This window comes from Anastrepha obliqua, chromosome 1 (assembly GCF_027943255.1).
Source record: "Anastrepha obliqua isolate idAnaObli1 chromosome 1, idAnaObli1_1.0, whole genome shotgun sequence".
Classification (NCBI taxonomy): domain Eukaryota; kingdom Metazoa; phylum Arthropoda; class Insecta; order Diptera; family Tephritidae; genus Anastrepha; species Anastrepha obliqua.
This window is the reverse complement of record NC_072892.1, coordinates 28,122,290-28,144,752: the sequence shown is the minus strand read 5'-3', so window position 1 is coordinate 28,144,752 and position 22,463 is coordinate 28,122,290. Positions and strand designations below refer to the sequence as shown.

Below are 22,463 nucleotides of genomic sequence, written 5' to 3'. Positions count from 1 at the left end.
CACTCATAGCACAAGTTACTTAAAATTAATTACATATAATAATTTCAAGAAACCAAATAGTGCAGCTCAAAAGTTTTTAAAAAAGCTGCCCTTCAAACATAAAATTTAAGGTGAATAGTATGACGCATAAAGTTGAATTTACGCATAGATCGAGCAATAGGATCACTTCCTTAGGATACACCCACCATTATCAAAAGATTTAAGGTTTATGATCAACAGGCGAGAAGGATATGAACCCGTTCCACAAAAATTTAAAGAGAAAGTGAATTTTAGAAATTCATCATTCTGAAGATTAATAACAGCCTCTCAGGCGTTTAATTGCCTACAATTTCTCAAAATGATTTGCAAATATACTCATCGCTAACCGTAAATAAAGAAATATGCTTGCTGGTGTGTGCATGAATCAATGAAAAAAGTAGGTTTGACAAGCAAGTGTATTTCGCGCCTTGTAAATGATACATTCGATTATTTTAACAAATACATCGGTGTTAAAAAAAATATTTACAGGGCGATCAGTTGGATGTGAAAAAGTTGCCTACCTTATTTACATTAGGCACAACTATTCGTATGTGTATTGTATATTAATGAATGATTGTCGTAAATGAAGTCAAAAGAAGTTCACTTCCAAAATGGTGCAGAATCTAAGCAAACCCAGAGTTGATCGAAGAATTTGAATGACTCAAAGTTACCCGGCGACTAACTTTGTTGAAAGATCGTTTACATCAGACGTTTGTTACCTTCAACAAAAAACTGCATAATTTAAACACCCTATTATATTTCAAATTACATGGTTACAGTGGGCTCAGGTATTGCTGAACTAAGTGTTTTCTCTAACTTGTAAATACATCATATCAAGGTCACCGAGCAACATTCGGAACGGTAGCGTCAGAATGAAATACATATTTAAATTTTATTAATTTATTTGAATTTGAATTTATTAAAACATCTTATAATTTTGTGTAGCCCTTTTTTTACCTCATGTCCACCCATCGTTCATCATCTAGACGCTCCATAAGCACCGACTCTCGTATGCTTATTGGTATTATGGCTGATTTGGTAAGCGAATTGAAATATAATAAAGTTTTAAATATTCATTATTCAATGAAATATTTGTTCATAGGAAACAACAATTGGGTTTTTGTTGGCAGGCATTGGAGAAGTTTCTGGTCCAGAATTAGACAAAAATTTTATGGTTGTTAAAGAAGATACACCGGTACCGGATATGGAACATTTTTTTTCTTATTTATGCAACCGCAAAAATTTAGGTGTAATTTTTTTGGGAAGTTATATAATACCACATTTGGCACAAGTCATACCCCATGTTGTAAAAACCATTCCAATTATTTTAGAAATTCCTACTAAAGATACAATTGTCCACGAAATGGAGCGTAAGCAAGGAGCTTTAAAAAAAATGAAAATGAAAATAAAAGGATAGAATATTGTACGAGAATTTTTCTTATTTTCAAATAATGTGTTGTAGCAGCTTATAGATCTCTGCTGAGTGTAGTAGAGCTATCAGTCATAGTCAATTTCATTCAATTTGGAATTACAGTGAGAATTTTTAAATAAATATATTTAAGTGGGACTATGAAGAGGTGGTTAGCGTCATGTTGGTTACCTTATGTTGCATGTATACAGTTATAGATATTCAGGAGTTTATCCTACAAGAGTGTCCAGAACGTAACTGTGCCAGGATAACGCGGTTTGTTACTATAGCAATTTACAAAACCCTTATTATTGCGGTGGAGTCATCAATCGTTGTTGTTGTCGAAACATAAATGTTCCCCATACATGCACGAAGAATGCTGCTGGAGTGACAGTCCACGGTCCGTTAACATAACACCGACCAAGAAACACCGGAATCACAGGATATCAATATTCTGAGAGTGAGAGTTTGTGATTTGAAGAAGAGCTTCTAGCGTGCCCAGAAGCTAGCTGAGCTTCCTTTAGAACACTGTGCGTGTACAGGTAGCTTCATGGCATAAACTGATTCCTCTCCTTTTTGACGAAGAGCATACTCAGCTCACTGTGGAGTTGATGATCAAGCGACACAAGAAAATGTTCCCTCGCTATCCTGAGCGCAGTATTTTTGCAAGTTACTCTGTTTATTTTCATATCATTTTTCGTTATTACATTTTACCAACTTAGGCGTATGGGCACTGAGAGACCCTAAATTTCAGGCAAAGTTTCATAGTGTGGCTAGAGCAACTATCGATTGCAGGGAATAGGTTTATGAGTTTGAAGTTGAGCGAATGCTGCCATATAGAAAATGTGAAGCACAGATATACTTAGAATAAGTTAGAACTTTCACAGTAGAGGGATTGGATACTGAAGAGTTTTTAACTGGTAAGTATTCATCGGCTCCGTAATGTGATTTCAGAACGTCTACTTTCTTCTTTGCACGCAAAATTTCGATTCCAAGGAGTTAGCAGTTTTTGCGAACAGAGTTATTTTTCTAATTTAATTTTTTTATAAATAATATAAATTATTATGAATTTTATTTCATTCCTATTATTTATCATAACTATTTTAGGTTCGGAGATGTTTGCGTACAAAGAAAAAAGTAGCGAACACTGGTGGGTTGGATTTAATTATAAGAATTATAAAATAGCATGAGCAATGTAGTTTGCTTTCATACAGTAGAATGTCAAAATCTATAAACACAGATTGTCAGTTCAGAGCAACTTTAACTTAATTTGAAAATATACCTACCAGATAAATAGAAAATAAGAATTACAACTCCATCTGTTTAATGTACCTTTTTTAGGGTAATAGTTTTGGATTAAGGCGAATTGATTATCTACAGTGCCGCCATTAAAACAGTGACTTAATTTTTCGCGATTTTAACAAGTGTGACGTCAGCTGAGTTCGCAATACAAAACAAGCAAATAAAATTAGGAAAGATTTGGAAAATAGGAGAAGGTCATCAGCATATAGCTGGTGACATATATTAGGAAAATTTGATAGGATAGAACTAATTTCGTCGAATGCTATGGTGAGCAAAATAACTGATAACGGAGATCCCTGAGGAGTTCCGTTATCTAAGGGAAGTGTGGAAGAAGATGTATCAGAAATAAGAACTTTGATTTTACGTTTATATAAATAAATAAGAAATAAAAATAAAATTAGGAAAAATTACATGTTTGTGAAAATTCAGTGAATGTCTTGGTAATATTGTGATTTGTGAGGTTTAACCTAATGCAAACGAAGTGCCGTGTATTAAATTGTGAAGCACAAATTAATATATAACCTCCAGATACAGTTTGGTTGCGTTTTTATGCGGAAGATACCGCGGCAAGAAAGTGTGTGTCTGTGCGAATAATTTCTTGTGTTTGCTTGTCTCCGTGGCTTTCACCTACTCTTCCTCTTCACAAACAAGTAATTCTCATTCCTTTTGTTTGTTTACTTATAGCCTTTTACGACACGGCGAATTCTATCATCCCTTGAATTTGGCGGGGCTATGGACGAGCCAAAGTGAATGTCTTTTAGATATACTCTGGATGTTGTCCAGAAGGCCGGTTTTTGTCTATTGAAGATCGGTTTCTTTGGCGGCGTCAAACGCATTTCTATTTTGTCATTTCTTATTTTGCATTGACGCGAACATCTCTGACCCTTTTCAAAGACACCCATTGATCAAGCGTGAGGTCGCCTCCCGGGATTGGGCTGAGGTGTTTTGATAAGACTAATTTAAATAAGATCTTGGGGTGGTCAGAAGTAATAATAAAGGGTGGAGTTCGGTCGTCTACGGTAGAGCACCATATCGCAGCAAATCCACCGGTATACAGGGAGTTGGACCGGTATACGCGAGACTCCGTTCGAATACAGTTGGCCCGTAGTCCAGATACGCAGTGTTCTGTAAACGACAGAGTTACCTCGTGTGGGATATTATTCCTTAGCATTTACTTTTATCTTGATATGAGAAAGGCTAGGTACTTTGTTACCACTATGATACTTCACATACTTGACCCTGCTAATCGCTCAAGCCCTTCCCCGACCTTGAATTGTATAAAAATCTCTTAAAACTGTTTAAAATAAATTTTAACACATTCAACGGGAAAATGGAAAATCACACACGACTCTGAGTTTACCTTCCGAAAATCCATCTTGGCGCGGGACAATTGTGGTGATGCGACCAATCACCCATTGCTTCGTAGAACGTTGTTTTCCTGTATTAGAACATAGGAGTTAGAGTTGGATATTCTTTTATCTACATCGTGTGCGACCGCTGAAAATAATATTGGCATAGTCTAGTGGTCAGCGAGGCTTCCTCTTGCGGTCAGTATGCCCGTCACACTTATGCTTACGCTCATTGGAATCAATCGTTTTCCTGACCACCAATTAAATGTGAGACTCCCTAATCCCTATGCAACTAAATAGTTGATACACGAAATGGCGAGCCGCCAAAAATAAGTCCGATGTACAATTGTATAATAATTTATTTCAATTAAAACGAAATAAATTAAAGTAAGCTGCCTAGATTTTCTAATTTTCACAAAGCCTCTACTTTACTCTTCGGCTTCTGCTATTAATTAATCATATATTTATGTAATTTATAGTAACGACTGCCACCGTATCCGAATGGGTTGACGTGTGATTATCAATCGGGCACGAAACTGAAATAACTGATAAAGCTTCTCTGATAACGGTTCCCTCTTGAAAGGCAATAGAAACCTGAAAGTATATTTCTGCCGTTGAAAAGTTCCTCATAAAAAACAGGCGGCTTAAAACTGTAGGTCGCGCCAATTGGGGAAAATAATCAAGACACACAGCACAAATAGGCAGAGGAGCTCCGCCAAGCCCCCGGCAATGGGTGTAAGCTTCAATTACTACTATATATAACAATTTGCGCGTACACGCTTTTTTCGTGTTCCTATTTGTGCGTCTTGATGTTGTTCCAAAAATGTTAATAATTACAGTTTCATGCCGATTCCGAACAGCAGATATTTTTATAAGGAGCTGTTTCATGGCAGAAATATATTCGGAGGTTCGCCATTGCCTGCCGAGGAGCGACCGCTATTAAAAAAAACTTTTTCTTCATTTTGGTCTTTTATCGATATTCGAACATACGTTCTCTCTGAATTCCGAATGGTGGTCGCGCATCAACCATTCGGCTACGGTGGCCAAATTATTATTATTACTATTATTATATTCTACTGAAGACTGGGCGTGGGCCTTATGTAAAATAAATAAAAATATTATATACCTTGTTTTAAGAGCGTAGATAACTGAATTCGAAACTGAATCTCTTTAATTTGTGAATTTTACTAACATAGTTTTGTCAACTATTTTTTTTTTAGTATTAAATAAAATTTAAATTAAATGTTATTCGTTATATTAAATTTTATTTTATTTTAACTTACTCTGTTTGTTGTTGTATGTATTTTTTCTTTTTGCTAGCATTTTTTTATTTTATATTCGAAAATTGCGATAATTTCCATTTTATAATTCACTAAAAAAATGTGTTTCGTTTAACCGATTCTGTAAAAAAACTCGCCTTCATACATTTAAAATGAACAAGTTATGTTGCAAATTAATTGCAAAGTCTACTTCCTATTATTTTTAACTTGTGGCCAACAAATTGACTTCGAGCCATACTTAAAATTTTGGTAAACGTGTTTACTACGGATGTGCTGGGTAAACCAGAAATTCTACAAAATTAGTATTACGACAGAACTTAAGGAATTACGAATAACAAATTCATGATCTCCGTGTAAAAAGCACTATAGTATATAAATTCGATAAGCAACACTGGAGTACAGGCCGTTGACATATTAATTTAACGAACTTTGTTAGAGATGCGTGAGGCAATTAAGGGAAAATCTGGTATATGGAAATGAAACATATCTGAATTCTATGCGTCGAATCGTGTATTCGTTGTTGGTGTGTGTGTGGGTTTTGTTCGCTTCTCAACTTCTTTAAGTGACGAATTAAATAAAAAATATACAATTTTAAGCACATATTATTTGACTACAAACTTCAATCAAGCATTAAATTTTAACAAACGTCTTTTCTTGTTTATATTTATAATTTTTAAGAGGTAAACAAAAATTATATTCGATACACGGTCGATAAATCTTTTTTTTTTGCAGAAAAGTTCAATATAAAAATTTACAGCAAATGTCATCAAGCGTATCAGATCAGGTATTTTTAGTACTGTTTAGTTAAAAAAGATTTAATATTTTAATGTTTAAAAGTGTTTTATCTAATAAATGTGCATATTTTTTTAATTCAGATGAAAGTGCCCGGAAACACAGGTAACAGTTGCTGAAAGAAAATTGTTGTAAAATCGTATCACTAAAAGCTTAAGGAAAAAACTTGATAGCCTATATTTTCAATTTAGACTAACTTTTATCGTGTTTACTTGTTTTTATAAAAAAGCAAAAACTGTTGAGGAGCGGAACATCCCATGGAGTCAGCAAGTCGATGAAGCTTCATATGAAAACTTATCGTCCCCAGCAATCGATGAAAATATATGTACGTTGCTATGAATTATGTATCAATTATTGCAATAATATATTTATTAAATTTAAGGCTCCCACCACAGCTCAATGCAGTTTCAATTTCCGCCATTTAATGTAAAAGAGAGTCAAAATGTTTCCTGGAGCAACCAAAAACCAAGAAAACCAAACAACTATGGTAAGTTTGAAGTTAATTTTTGCAGACTAGCAGACTAACCCATGCCAAAAAAGTGTACAATAGTGATATGACAGCATTCAAAATATTAAATTAGCAAAACTAAGAGAATTCAATTTCTATTATTGTAACAAGAATTTCCCAATGCTATTTAATTTGTTTAACCAACACTAAAAATATCTTAATTATAATCATGCGTGGCCGACTTTTGGTCTATCTTCTATTGGGTCAGTTTTTCTTTTACCGGGAAGTCTGGTGCAATTGTTGTAAGATGTTTTTTTTTTGTTGACTTGGCTCTCAGTTGTCGACTTGACATCTTAATACCATACAAGAGTTTATTATCTAACAAGCTACCGTAGTCGGTTAGAAATGATTTTATATAAGATCTTCGGTTAACATTAACTAAATAATATGATACGGTTGTGATTTTTTCCTACCTTTTTATCAGATGACGACTTAATTGTGGGTACTATGAGGCTCGGTTTAAATTGCAGAGAGAGAAAATTGAAAGTCGAAAATATTTTGTGAAGGACTGTCCTTGACCCAAGAAAAAACTGACCGCAACCTACTGGACCGGACAGTATTTAGACAGTCAATAAACGACATTCACCGGGAGACCGTTACCACCTTCATGAACTCCCGTCCTGTGAATGCCGTAATCGGAGTCCAACCACCACCTATTGCAGACGAAGAGCTCCAGCTACCCCGTGAGACTCGTGTAACACCTGCACAACTACGTTCTGGATACTGTAGCAGGTTAAACTCCTACATATCCAGAATCGACCCCGTCATACGAAACACATGTCCGGCATGTGAAGGTACCTCGCACAACACTAACCACCTCTTCACATGCCCCCTTCAACGACTCATCTAACCCCCTCTCCCTCTGGACCCAACCTGTCGAAACAGCATGTTTCCTGGGCCTACCCCTAGATGAGCTAGACGAAGACGACCGATGATATGCCTACACTGACAGGGCTACCTATGCTGTTAAAACAACAACCCAAGAACTACCAGTGGGGGAGTGGAGCTCTCTATGTCTTCTAGTAGTGCTGTTTGTTGTGTATGGATTTAGCAAGTCCTGCCATTCTTGGTGAAGTCACATGCTGTTTCGACGGGTTGGGTGCACAGGGAGAGAGGTGTTATAAGGGTAGTGTTAATGGTGCACGTGAATAGGTGCAGACATATGTTGAGTATGCCGGGGTCGATCCTAAATAGAGTTTAACCTGCTTTAATATTGGGAATGTAATTGTGCCAAAGAAAGCTTGATTTCACGAGGCAGCTGAAGCTGTTCGTTCGCAATAGGTGGTGGTTGGACTCCTTAGTTGTGTCGAGACCTAATGCCACTATGTTAGTTAATTAAATTTCCCTTTCTGAAATATCGTTCACAAGCTAATCTCCAGCAGTCTTCGTGTTATCGAACACATATTTTTGAATTTTATCCCGCAATAACACATTTTGAATATCTGAAATGGAGAGGTTGGTAGTGAAACTATTGTATTATATTCATTGTTTGGGATGGAGCACTGCGACATTAACAACTTTTTTCAGAATTCGCAGATTTCATGAATTGATCCCCAGTTCATTCAGGTAGTAGTTTAGGGCTCTGAAGGGCCCAGAAGGGGAGTTGTTGCTCCATTATTTGTGAATTTGTCGGCAATCTTATATGCTTCAATCCCAATGTGCCCCGGTACAATCCAAAGTTGATAAGTTATTCCAAGTGAGTTTAGCTGGCCAGTATAAAGGGAAAAGGCACTTTTGGTATTAAAGAGAACTCAGCCAAGACGGTCTCTTTTTTATTTCATCTTATGAGAACTATCTAAATATTTACTGATAATCTTACAGCTTCTATATAAATAAAATATATGCACTTTTAATAAAAATAATAAAAGGCAATTAAAGCAAACATAATTGTTATTGCTTTGCCATTATATTTATTTATGCGAAGATATTTTTTGATAACTGAAAAGCTTAGTTATAATACGTTCACATATAAGTAGATGATCTATTTTTTCGTGCTTAACTCCCAATCCGAAATAAAAAAGCGAGATTTCCCATACAAAATTTCTCCCTCAAAATCTGAGGTTTTAAAATAATCCTAGGTACTAACCATACTTTTTGACATACAACCCTGTGTTTTCTGTGTAATAGATCATTATTTTTACACGTGTAAAGAAAAACGGCAAGGTAGACACTAAATAAAATTGATTCAGCAAAGAAAACAGTTTTGTAGACATAATTCTAATAAAATGTTTGTTAGGTATTATTAAGTATGCATTCATATAACAGAAAGAAGCGTTTGTCCATAAACGTGTGTCCCCTTATTACTTATTGTAAAATGTAATATCGAATTTCGTATGCGTATTGCTGCCATAATTTTTTGAAACCTCAGTAACCGTCGTTGTAAACTGTTTATTATTAGCAGCCAATAGCGCAATTAAATAAGCTATTTCTTCTCTTTGTCTTTTCTTCATATCGTTAATAATAATTAAACAAACCAAAAACACCGAAATATTCCACCAAAATAATTTCTATGAAGAAAAACCTTTCACAACAGTATTGACAGCTGATTGTCAATTTTGCAGATAATCTGCCATATGTGAACGGGTAGATTAATTTTGTGGATTTATTGGTAATTAATGCATACATATGTGAACGTACTTTTACTGACTCCATCAGCGTTTGTTTAATCAGCTAAACATCGACGAAATTTGTTTCCAACAAGACGTTGCAACTTGCCACACAGCGCGAATAACAATTAAATACACATGCCAGATATCATAATCAAAAAATAAATGCCATGAATTATCTACCAGATTTTAACAAAAAAAATAATTTCTACAATATTTCTGTTTTGTATTATTATTTTAAGTTCTCATGCTTTAAGGGGTTATACGCAGTTATGAAGCAAATAAAAGACGGGTTGTCAAGGATTTATCCTGAAGAAACTTCAGAATATTTTAATTTGAAAATTTTTGGCGGTTATAAAAGCATCCTTCAAGAACGTAACAAAATTTTTTATTTATGAAAATGTTGATTATAGAGCGCGCTGCAGGCGATTTCTGGAACCTCCTTTAAAAAAAGACGATTTACGGTGTACATCGTAACTCAGGATTGGATTATCTGAAATCAAAAAACCAAACAAATTTTGTTAATATATTGGATTATCTAGTAATTAATCGTTCGGCTAATCAAAATAGTGAATTTTCACAAAATGGCAGCTTTTAAAAGAAATGATTTCGATTTTTACGTTAAAATTTGGCCGTAAATTGATTATAAAATGCAAAATAAGTATCAGATTTACAAAAGGAACGATTAATTACTAGAAAATGTATCTTTAAAGATTGAGTTAAAACGGTTGACCGATCAAACAAGCCGTTTTCGAGATATCGTGTACACCGACTTGAAAAATGCCGTTTTGAAAAAAACACGTTTAAAGTTTCAATACCTACCTTAAAACGTGCCGAGGCATCTCTACATATTTAGGTATAACTCCGAAAGTATTGCTTAGATCTACTTCAAATTTCGTGCGTATACTTTTGAATATATGTACATTACAAAAATGCAATAAAAAATCGATTTTTTTGAAAGTCATAACTGCGTATAACCCCTTAAAAGAAACACCCGTTATATGTAGTTTTCTAATTAATTTTTTAACATATATCAAATGTATGTGTTACTACATGTTCACGCTCCCAAAGTCCTCATATGTACCGACAGCTTGTCGGTCCTGAAAGCAGTCTAAAATCCAACCTATACCTCGATTATAGTCAATTCAATTACAGATAAGCTTATCGAAAACGATCAAAAGATTAAATTGCTATGGATACCTGGACACATTGGTATCATGGCAACGATGCAGCAGATCGTGTCGCAAAATCGAATAACTCAACACCGGTAACAACAAAGAACACAGTCGGAAAAGTAGATGTCAGGCGATTTATACTAAACCACATCCAAAACGTAAGAGTACAGAATTGGTTTAATTTCAACCACCATTACACAACCAAAAATCGAGAACTCACGTCGCCTACTTATCCAATAAATGTTTCAAAAAATCATATTCAAACCTTATAAGACTCCGCCTATGTCACACTCTTTGCACCCATCAACAACTTCTAACAGGCAGTCCACCGACAACTTGCTCGCTCTGTCCACATGTTTTGACTCTGAAGCACATTTTTTCTGAAACCGTCTTCTCAAACACAATTGGACTGAACTCCTCAAGATTCCCCAATGACGTGAACATAAATTCAATCAACAACTTATTCAACAATCTAAAATTAGAAAAAAATATATGCATTATATTTATATAAGATGAGCTGATAGCCCTGGCTGCTAATGCTCATTAATATATTTTTAGCAAGTTAATTTATTTAATATTGTTAATGAATTATAATATGGTTATGTAATGGTAATTTCTGCTCAAGTTGTGGAGGTAATCGGCTGCAAATTATTTTCGTTTGAGTTGTAGCTTAACTATTGCCAAAACATTTTCAATAGGGTTGATATCAGACGACTGTGAAGGCCAATCCAACATTTCAATCCCATTTTGCTGTTTCCACTCTACACACCTTTGGCCTCGATGCTTGGGAACGTTGTTTTCTTGTAAAATCCAAGTTGGCTAGTTCTTCCAAACAATTCCGCAGCTGGCGGTAATACTGCTTTATGGTAAATTTTATTGATCAGAACTGTATTCAAACTGTTGGTAAACAAAAATAAGCGGCCAAATCATTTTTTGGAGAAGCAGCCCCAAACATGAACCTTTTCTTTTTTTGCGGTGAGGTTGGGTAAAAATGCCTTCGCACCATATAGTAACCGTCGCTACTCCCTCCTCTTCTCTTGAATTTTTCCCTCCACCCCGGGACTGCTTCCGCATTGCTTCTAGGTAGAGGGCCAAGACGGCGTCCTAAGAAGGACACTTACTTACTCACCCTGCGTCCAGGATCGCCTGTTTTGAGAAACCTATGCTCAATGCTCTTCAGCATAACTTTCTATTTCGCACTTTTTTTTCGGATAATATCTGTTATAATAATAGTTAACCTCACCGTGCTTTCTTTCTACCCACCTTTTTAGATCGGGTATTAGTCTCGCTGTCCATCTACCATACCGTTCAGAGTTCCATCTTGCCTGCCAAAGTGTGAGCGTTTGAACTCTAATATCGGAGAAGCGTGGTACTGGGATTCCTGTGTTTTTTGCCTCCCATCTCCGTTTGCGCTCTTGTGCTAGAATATCTATAGAGATGGTGCCGCTGATAACTAACACCACTGCTTCAGATACTGTTCTGTATGACGAAGCCACCCTGAGAGCGCAGGTGCGTTGCACAAATTGCAGAGTTTTCCGCCGGCATTGGACCCTTAGGGAATCTGCCCATATTTCGCATCCGTATAAGAGAATCGAGTTTGTCGTGTCCATTAAAAGTTTTCGCTTGTTCTGCGTTGGGCCTCCAAGGTTTGAGCTTACTTAACATGCCGCGTGCTTTGGCAACTCTTGTGGCAGCGTGGTTTATGGGCGCCCAGTAAGTTAGCCTTGTGTCTAATTGCACTCCTAGGTACTTGACCACTCTTTTTGTCGATAAAGTGACATCGAGTACTTGTATGTCTACTTCTAATGGGATACGTCTGTTCGTTAGAAGGATTAGCTCTGTTTTCTCTGTGGCCAGCTTTAATTCATGGTCTTCTAGCCATGTCTGAACTCGGATTATCACCTGATTTAACTTCCTTTTGGCTTCGTCAGTGTTTCGGGCGATTATTACAGCTGCAATGTAATATGCGTATCCCATTTAATGCACATCCTCAGGCATTTCTATTAGATTTCATCGTAACTTATATTCCAAAGTTCAGGTCCGAGTATTGATCCCTGGGCCGCACCTGCTGTTATTTGTTTAGTCTTACACCCTTCTCGCGTTTCGTATAAGAGCATGCGATTGCTTAGATAGCTACGAATAATCTTCAATAGATTATTCGGGATCTTGAATTTTACCTTAAAGGCTTCAATTACGTCGTCCTAACTGAAACTGTTGAAAGCATTTCTAATATCCAGTGTGGCTAGTAATTCTAAGCGTTTGGAGTATCGATTACCTGCCTAGACATGTTCTACGCTAGTTATTACATGTTGGATGGCTCCAAAGGTAGAACGTGAACCTTAACAGTTCGTTGAAGTTGTCGATTATCAGTTGTACACCAAAATCGTAGTACGCACCTATTCGCTCGAAAAAAGAGTTATCTGTGAATATTAACCCCTTTCCCTTTAGAATTTGCCTTAGTATAAGTTTTCTTTTTTCTTTTCGATGTGTCGTAATGAGTTTTAGTAGTTTTTTCAATGTGCTCTGGAATTTGAGCACGTGATTCTCGAATCATGTCTTTGGATACATTAAAACCAGGTTTCTTTAAAACTGCTTCAGTTGTAACGGAAATAAAAACATTACTGTTGACAAAATTTGTTTATATTTTCTGTAAGCAATTTGGTTTGTTTATTAGTCGCGCAAATCCTTTGTGAGGTATTTGGCCGATCTTTCCCTCCCTCTGTGTTTTGCGGTCTTGTTGTTTTCCTACAACTGGAGACGTCCACAGTTATCTACATATGCCGTCTAATTGCAGAAATACACTGCCGGTGTTATAAGCAACGCTGGGACCGCTATTAGAAGCAAATTTTTCTATAATTCATGGTCAAAGCGAGCCGAATAGGAACCAATAGCCTAAAGCAACTCGAAAAAAATTGTTTTTGGATGCTACAACTGTCAAAAAGCCTACTTGTAGTATGTGAGGATTACATTAACCTTCCGTTGGTCACCCTCTTTAAAACATTTGGTTGGGCACCCAGGTCTGACCTTTTTTCGTCCTGTTCGAGGATCAAAAGGTTATATCCATAAATTAATAGAAAATTCAGTTTTAGACAGCTACCTGGAAACTCAAGTCGTTAGCTATAATAAAAATATGTTGAATTCACGTCCAAAGTCGAAAAAGTCTTGCCAGCCCCGGGTGCCCAACGAGGGTATATATAATGCTTTTATTCCACTGAATAAATATTCTTCAGATATCTCTTCAAAATGATTTACTAGTACAGCAGCTTTCAAAACAAAGTGCAAAAAAACAAAAATTGAAAATTCGAAATTTTTCATCCCGCATCCCGTTAGCGCTTCTTGAGCAGATGTTGGTGCTTACGTGCACGAGCGAGTGAGAAGGAAAGAGATGTTTTTGATACATATATATATTGTTTATATTAATATATTAATGAAATAATATTAGATATCTATACATGTTTATTTTTCTATTTTAATATTAATAAAAATATTTGCTCGATTCGTTCTGAATCGCGGGAGTCTCTCTGTCGTCATATTTTTCCTCTGAAAATTAAATTCGTAATGAATTATTTCCATGAGAGCATTATTTAAACATGTACATATATTTAAATTCACATAGCATTGTTTACTCTCGGAAATGACTTACTTTAGTTGCTCATGCGTTAACCAGCAAAAGTCCAATTTATCATAATTTTTAATTCAGCCATGTCCTTCTGGTAGGAAACAGGTGGAGTATTTCATCTGCGCATGTCGCCATACATACATATTTTACTAATATAATATTACCCCCGTATACGTTGTTCGAGCTCACTTTGGCAGGGCTCTAAGTATGTTGCGTAAAACTTTATCCATTTCATGTACAAATTTTTATTGCCATCTGAATTCTGACAGACCCTTAAGGGGGGACCCTCATTTATCGGGTCAAAAAAATCGATTTTTTGGAAATAATTTTAATCTATTCTACAACTATTTAAGAATATACTTTCAAAATTTCAAGTCGATATCTGTATTTTTGAAGGAGTGACAAAATTTTTAACAGGACGCGACGGGTGGCCTGATCGCCTGTATCCAAAACTTTAAACGCGTTTTTCTCGAAACATCATTTTTCGATTTTGTGTACACAATTGAGAACGCTGTATTGAACCAATCAGGCTTTACAATAGCTCATTTTAAAGATAATTAAATTGTTTTCAATGTGACATTAAGTGTTTTTTTAAAAAAAAAGATTTTCATATTTTTTTGTAATTTTAAAGTCAATTTTTATGCATGAAAAATCACTTTTAACATAAAACTGGGTAAAAAATATCAATTTCGACATTTTTTTTTTAAATCAAAATGTCACATCGAAGGTATTATCCTAAAGTTTTAAAAAAAATTTGGTTTTTTTATTTCAGAAAAAAATTCAGAGCGCTAGAATGTACACAGATAGAATGAGGTGCCATGGACGAGGTGTATATTTCCATACTTAAAATGTTTTTTTTCTTCTCCGAAAATTTTTGTAGACAGTCAAGACATTTATTAAAGTACTTTATGAATTACAAAACGTTTGAAGTTATTTTACCTGAGAAAAAAATTCCCAAAAATTATGCATTTTTCGACCGTCTAAATGAGGGTCCCCCCTTAAAAACAAATTCAACCTTGCAGCTTTTACTTCCTTCATCTTTGAACTTTAGCATTAGTTTGAGCGGCTTTCGTGGTGTTAATTTTATGTACATTATTATCGTTGCCTGTTTGCATTCAAATGTGTGACTCGCTTTTTCCAAGTGGTTCATGTTGATAGCTTGCAGATGTGGTAGATGATTTTTGCGTTAGCTTCTTCATGCCCTTGTTTAGATCCCTTGAAAATTCCACGCCTTCGGTTTGAATTTGATCAACAATAATAAAGTATTAGGTGCGCAACTAAGTTCATTTGCTGGAAGGATTTTCCTCTTTCATTCGAAAAAAAAAACGGGGGCTGAAGCGCATCGAGAGCTGCAAAATGTTTATGGAGATGCTGCTTTAAGTGAAACAATGTGCCGAGATTGGTTCCATCGCTTCAAAGATGGTGATTTTAATGTTGACGACCGTCCGCGTGAAGCAAGGCCAAAAATCTTCGCAGACGCTCAATTGGAGGCATTGTTCAACGAGGATCCGTGTCAAACCCAAGAAGAGCTTGTTGCGATGGGCCATACTTTCAATGATTCACCTGTAACCATTTTTTTTTTTTTTTTTTTTTTTTTTTTTTTTTTTTTTTTTTTTTTTTTTTTTCAGAATAAAGTTGTATTTTCATCAAAAAACAGCGAGAACTTAGTTGCGCACGTAATATATTCCGTCGTTAAGTATTCGTGTCTGCGAGACCTCTCAATATGTTTTAATTGACGATGGAAAATATTAATTACTCTTGCATTGCATTGTAACGGGGTACACTACAATCTTAAATATGTTATGAATATTTTTCTATTCTTTAAATCAAAGAATCAGCGTTGGCGTAATTTTGCTTTCCCAAAGCTTTATTAGGACTGATTTGTATGTAGTATACATTTTCTCATCGACATGGATAAGCGTTATTGGGTAGGATGAAATTTTTCAACGTCTATTCTCTGTTGAGTCGAAATACCAACCGTTTTATTTGCAACTCATGAATTTTTCCAGCATTCTCACAATAAATACCTACCGATCGTTTTCCAGCGTCAGCATTAATTGCGTGTTCAAGTGTAATGCCCAAAATATCGATTCTCAAAATCATCTCTCAATTCGTAACAAATTGTTCTGCGTATTTTTCTTCGTTGAAAATTAAAACTAAAACAAAAATTGGCGAGCTTTGCTAAAGTGGAGGCAATCAAATTAAAATTTTCGGTGTGCATACTTCATCATGGCTTCTTCACAATCTTTGTGTTTTGCAGCAATTGATTAATAACAGAATTCTCATCTTGAATATATGTAAATTCTTTTGCTTTGGTGGTAGTTTTGTTTATTTTGACTATCAGAATTCCGACGCTATCTCTGAATATGCTTTTCCGGATATTCCCATGGCAGCCAGTTATACGCTACCGGAATGACTCGGGGATTTTCCCGACCAAGTGCTGCCGCCCCAGTAAACTAAAAACAATAAGCTTTATAAGGTTCGAATGCATTTTTTTATTGTAAATTGTATCTCCCATTCTATGGAATATATAGCGTTTTTCAATAGGTGCGCTTCAACTTTTTTCTGATAGGGAGGGCGAACGACGCAATATTTTTTATTTTTCGCTTGTCATTTGTAAACTTCATTAGTATACATTTCATCATGGAACGCTACACACTTGAACAACGATTGCAAATCGTGCAAATTTTTTATGAAAATTTATAAATTTTCCAAAAAATCATCTTCAGTGATGAAGCTCACTTTTGGCTCAATGGCTTTGTCAACAAGCAAAATATGCGTTACTGGGCAGAAAGCAATCCACACGTGATTCATGAGGCACCGTTGCATCCCGAAAAAATCACTGTTTGGTGCTGTTTACATGCCGGCGGCGTAATTGGCCCATATTTTTTCGTTGACGAGAACGATCGCCACGTTTCTGTGAATGGAAATCGATACCGCGACATGATAAACGATTATTTTTGGCCGAAATTGAATGGTATGGACTTAGACGATATGTGGTTTCAACAGGACGGAGCCACAAGCCACAGAGCACACACTACAATTGATTTGTTGAAGAGTAAGTTCTATGAGCGCATTATTTCCAGAAATGGACCGGTCGAATGGCCGCCGCGCTCGTGTGATTTGACGCCTCTAGACTATTTTCTTTGGGGTTATGTGAAGTCATTGGTCTACAGTAACAAGCCGGCGACGATTTGTGAGCTCAGAGCCAGTATTGAACGCGAAATTGCTGGAATTTCGGCCGATTTATGCAAAAGAGTGGTCGAAAATTGGGTTCAACGATTGGACTTCGTAAAACGTGCACGCGGTGGTCATGCAAAAGAAAACGAATTGTATACTTAAATGTATATGTTCAAACTCGATAATAAAAAAAAAATTAGTTAAAAAAGTCAAACCGTTTGTGTTTTATTCAAAAAAAAAGTTCAAGCGCTCTTACTGAAAAACGCTTTATAATATTCATAAACAAGAGGCTTACAATGAGTTTGACGTTATGCGTAAGTATGAATGATACTCACTCACACTCTAACGCTAAACACAGAGGATCACAGGGGTGAGTCCATTATATATATATATATAATTGGCGCGTACACCCTTTTTGGGTGTTTGGCTGAGCTCCTCCTCCTATTTGTGGTGTGCCTCTTGATGTTGTTCCACAAATGGAGGGACGTACAGTTTCAAGCCGACTCCAAACGGCAGATATTTTTATGAGGAGCTTTTTTATGACAGAAATACACATTGCCTGCCGAAGGGTGACCGCTATTAGAAGAAGCGAGTCCATTGCAATCGAGAACAACGTCTGATGAGAAAAACTGGTGGCCTTTGAAATTTGCTATACTTTCTACGGTTATAATTTCTATCTGTTATCAAATTGTATGCTAAGTTTTGTTTGTATATTACGTAGAAGGTGGTAAAAAATGAATCAATTTTGTTTTTATTTTAATTTTACTAAGTAAATAAAAAAATTACTTTAAGTAGTGGGCATCTTTATTTGGATTTTTACTATTTTTCTGTTAAGTGGAAAGGATGAAATTCGACAAGTGGCTACCATCAGTCTTGATAACAGAAACCTGCGACTTCAAGTAGGCCAAAACAAAGAATGTTGGGATGGTTAAAGCGGGTCATCTTGCTGGATTTTCCAAATCGTCAAAACGGAATATTACGCGACCAGAAAACACTTCCCTTACAAAATCAATTGTGTCCGGTTGTGTGCGGTTGCATCGTCTTGTTGAAACCACATTTTCACAAAGCCCCGCTCATCCAATTCAGGCAGTAAAAACTCGTTTATCATAGCCCACACATATGTGCCAGTTTTATTACAAAATTTCCGGTGATAACTGTTCGCATTCCTATCGAATATTCTGCGATTGTCGGAGGCTTGTTAACAGAAACCTGCGACTTCAAGTAGGCCAAAAGAAAGAAGTTTGGGATGGTTAAAACGGGTCATCTTGCTGGATTTTCCAAATAGTCAAAACGGAATATTACGCGACCAGAAAACACAAACTTGTTGTGGGGACTGTCTGCTGATGCTCAACTGCGTGGCCCTGATTGATGTTTCTTCTATCTCAACGATATCGGCAGCCACCACCGCAATACTGTCGCTCGCTACCGTAGCGGTCGTTCGAGTCCGGCAGCTAAGCGCCGGAGCGTTTGCCCAGTTAGCGCGATACGACGTCGATATCTCGCTGCGTTAACACCACCAACCGATTTTTGTGTAAAACAAATCAACATAATTATTCCACGCTCTTGCTGAGAATAGCGCTTCATAACAGCTGCCTAGTTCACAAATGTCAAATACCATTGTCGCACGACGCCATTTGCAAAAAAGTTATACATCTTCCTTGTGCTATTTAAGTATATGGAATTCGACATTTTTGAGTTCATGCTTACTCGCATTAGCTAGAGTCATAATTTTTCCCCTCAATTGATTTTTAAAATATTTATTGTTTATTGTTAATTGTTACGGTTTGTGCAATCCTTTCAAAATTGTCGGTTGTTTGGCCGAGCTCTTACGATTTGTGGTGAGCGTTTTGGTATTGTCCCATAATTGTTTCCACTGTAGGTCCCAGTTTCACGCCGCCTCCGAAATAGGTTTACCATTGCCTGCCGAGGGGCAACCGCTATTAGAAAAAACATTCTATCCGCTATTCGAAACTCTCAATCTCTCTCACACTATAGCGGTTTTCGAAACCAAACACCATCGAATGGTAGTCACGCACCAACCCATTCGCCTACTGCGACCGTCGATAACAATCTGTGCAATACCAAAAAGGTTCATAAAATTAAGATTTCTTTACATTACCTTTTCCATCGAAATTACATGTTTATGTTCCCATATAACTAGAACTACAAATTATTCTCATTATTTATTTAAAAATATGAATTGCTTTCTTTAGACTCGAGTAAAAAGCATGGAAAACCAGCAACATTTAGCAATACGAAGAAAGATGACTTCCAATCGAACCCATGGGGTAACCAAAAAAAAGGGAAACATGTAATCGACAATTCTTCAAATATTAACAGAGTAAGTGAAATCTTTTATAAAAGAAATGACTCATTTGTATAAAACGATCTTTTTTCTTAGCCGATCAGAACGGAAAATATGTACGCGACGGGTAAATTTGATAGCAAGGCAATTATAAATGTACCAACAGAGGAAAAGAAAACAATTGTGCCACCCCCTACTTCTGTGCCCAAAAAAACGACTTGGGCCTCAATTGCTTCGCAACCAGCAAAGTTGACTTCAAGGGTAGTGAATAGTTTATAAATTAAATAACTTTATTTTTATTGCTTATTAACGAAAATATGATTTTAGACTAATCTTTCAACATTAAGTCATAAAAAGAAAGGTCCGGGTATGCCTCCGCCACCAATGGTGCCAGGGAAGCATAACCTGGATGTAAATACATGGGAGTTGCCAAATAACAATCCTCCGCCTGCACCATCGCCTCCTGCGTCAACTGATACATCATTTGCAGAAACTGATCCTAATTATACGGTCGGAATCGGATGTGATTATGAAATTGAGGTGCACACAGACAGAAGTTATAAGGGAAGTCAATATGTTCGCGAAGAAAATAGGGCGAATTATAATAACAGTAATTATGGGCGTGCCCGAACTTCGCCAACTAATAATTCACGTAAGAGTTGGTCCGTCCAACCTCTTGACCAAAGTAGTCGTGGACCTGGAAGTGCAAGTGCAGGTCAAAGACGTTCTGATAACATAATTGGAAATAGTGGTCATCAAGCCCGATTCACTGAACGTAGAAATACTTATACGCGTTTGGAACCAGAATCTGCAGCTCATGAGGTCGACGAGCCTCGGTTGGAGCAAAGCTTAAACGTTGAAGAACTTACTCCTGAAGCATCGAACGCAGTGCTAGAAAAATTGCATGACAAAAATAACTACAATCCTTTGGAAATCGACTTGAATATTGCAACTTCAGCAAGGTATGTCAAGTTTGCAGTATGAGTAAAATTAAGTAATTAATTTAAACGCGTCCATACAATATTTTTACAGATTTTTTGTTATTAAATCGTATTCGGAAGATGATATTCATCGGAGCATTAAATATGAGATTTGGTGCTCAACTGATCATGGCAACAAGAGACTAGATGACGCTTTTAAAGAACGACAAAAGGAGGGTGGAGAAATACTTCTCTTCTTTTCTGTAAATGGCTCCGGCCATTTTTGTGGCATGGCTCAAATGATGACCGCTGTTGATTACAATTCCACGTCCAGCGTCTGGTCCCAAGATAAGTGGAAAGGAAAATTTAAAGTTAAATGGATTTATGTTAAAGATGTTCCCAACACCAAACTAAGGCATATTCGTCTAGAAAATAATGACAATAAATCTGTTACAAACTCACGCGACACTCAAGAAGTGCCCAATGCTAAAGGTATCGAAGTTCTTCAAATACTCCATTGCTATAAACACTCTACGTCCATTTTCGACGATTTTTATCATTACGAAAAAAAACAAGAAGAGGAAGTTTCAAAAAAGCCAAATCCGTACGATAATTTAACAATGACATCACCCGTTAGCAGACATTACAGCCGTCAAAGTGACGACCGAGATAGGGAAAGGGATAGTCGAGGAATCGGCGGATCTCAAAAATATTTCATTGGCGGTAGCACTAGTTTTCGTGAACGAAATAATTCATATCGTGGAAGTTTTCATAACAGTTTCAATGACCAACGCCGAAACGACAGCCACAGAATGGGCCCCGTTGCAGATTCACAACAAAAGGAAAGGGATGATCGAACTGATGCTGACGTGGATAGAGATAATAATGAGTATGGAAGCCGACATGGGCATAAATTTGATTATGGACAGCGTCTGAAGCACAGAGAGCGAGATTTTAGTGAAAAGGAAACGAAATTCCGGACGTCATCAAAAGAAATATTAAAAGTAAGTTGGCAAAATTAGCACGAATTAGCCCCAATAACTTTTTTCCTTTTCTGTAGGACAACGAATATGACTACTGATAAAGCATGAATAAAAAGCTGACTATGAAGAATATTAAATATGCACATATTATTACGGAGATAAAACAGTAATACGATGGTGAATTATGAGAACAATATATTATGAAGAGTTCAATTATGTTGTTATTCTTATGTTGATTTTCGCTGAAAAGCAAACCTTGCACATATTTTGTCACATTTTGACGTATAATGAGGAATTCTTATTATGTGATTGGCAAAACTAATGTTGAACCAATCGATTGATTATTTAGATCCAGGGTTTGCAACGTCATTCCATAGAGTTACACTGTAATTAATAAAAAAATAATATGACGTACATTCACAAATTCATGTATATACATTATTATTTTGAAGTAAACGTTATTATATTTTACGCATCCGCTGCATGCGAATTTTGCAACATAAAAAAATAAATAAATAAAATCCGACGACCTCAAATTTCAAGGGTACTGACTGTATTATCAAAATCGTTTGTTTCAAAACTTCTCAATTTCACTGATTTTTTACGCAAAAATTAAATGCAGTGAGTTATCAAAAACTAAAAGAATTCCATAAAATTCCTTAATATTTATTATATTAAAAAGTGTCAACTAATATTTTAATTTTTAAAGCCACAGAATTTGGCAAACCCACTTAAAACGATACTTTTAAAGTTAACTCACAAAAGTTGTTATAGCTTCCAAATGGCCTCAAACCAAGTATTTAAATAACAGAATGCTGGATCTCGTAAATTAATTTTTTAAGATTGGCTGTTGAAAATCATCAGCCAGCATTACAACCACACGCAGCAAAACTTTCGAAGGGGGTTTTATTAGAGTTTACATCAATAGTATGTGAACTTACATTCTGACACCTGAGAACCTAGTCCTTGTATAAAATACCTTGTTGTCTGGCTTTTTTCTTTCGCATCCATATTCAAT

General features: G+C 36.2%; 2 protein-coding genes across 2 annotated transcripts; both read left to right on the top strand.

Moving 5' to 3' along the window:
• Positions 1-787: 787 nt before the first annotated feature.
• Positions 788-1,444, top strand: LOC129253019 (V-type proton ATPase subunit F-like). Its single transcript, XM_054891233.1, has 3 exons — positions 788-879; positions 964-1,056; positions 1,121-1,444. The coding sequence occupies exons 2-3, from the start codon at positions 979-981 to the stop codon at positions 1,433-1,435; spliced, it is 393 nt and encodes a 130-aa protein (XP_054747208.1). The 5' UTR covers positions 788-879; positions 964-978; the 3' UTR covers positions 1,436-1,444.
• Positions 1,445-5,860: 4,416 nt separating this feature from the next.
• LOC129248239 (YTH domain-containing family protein) lies at positions 5,861-21,981 on the top strand. The gene is made up of 10 exons (XM_054887716.1): positions 5,861-6,037; positions 6,090-6,141; positions 6,233-6,254; positions 6,379-6,474; positions 6,532-6,636; positions 19,451-19,578; positions 19,639-19,803; positions 19,870-20,504; positions 20,575-21,466; positions 21,523-21,981. The coding sequence occupies exons 2-10, from the start codon at positions 6,118-6,120 to the stop codon at positions 21,541-21,543; spliced, it is 2,088 nt and encodes a 695-aa protein (XP_054743691.1). The 5' UTR covers positions 5,861-6,037; positions 6,090-6,117; the 3' UTR covers positions 21,544-21,981.
• The last annotated feature ends 482 nt before the right edge of the window (positions 21,982-22,463 follow it).

Coding starts and splice junctions, on each gene's coding strand:
- LOC129253019 (XM_054891233.1), top strand. CDS start 979: ATGTCCACCCATCGTTCATCATCTAGACGCTCCATAAGCACCGACTCT. Junction 1,057..1,120: donor TTGGTATTATGGCTGATTTG/GTAAGCGAATTG, acceptor ATTTGTTCATAG/GAAACAACAATTGGGTTTTT.
- LOC129248239 (XM_054887716.1), top strand. CDS start 6,118: ATGTCATCAAGCGTATCAGATCAG. Junction 6,637..19,450: donor AAGAAAACCAAACAACTATG/GTAAGTTTGAAG, acceptor TGCTTTCTTTAG/ACTCGAGTAAAAAGCATGGA. Junction 19,579..19,638: donor ATTCTTCAAATATTAACAGA/GTAAGTGAAATC, acceptor CTTTTTTCTTAG/CCGATCAGAACGGAAAATAT.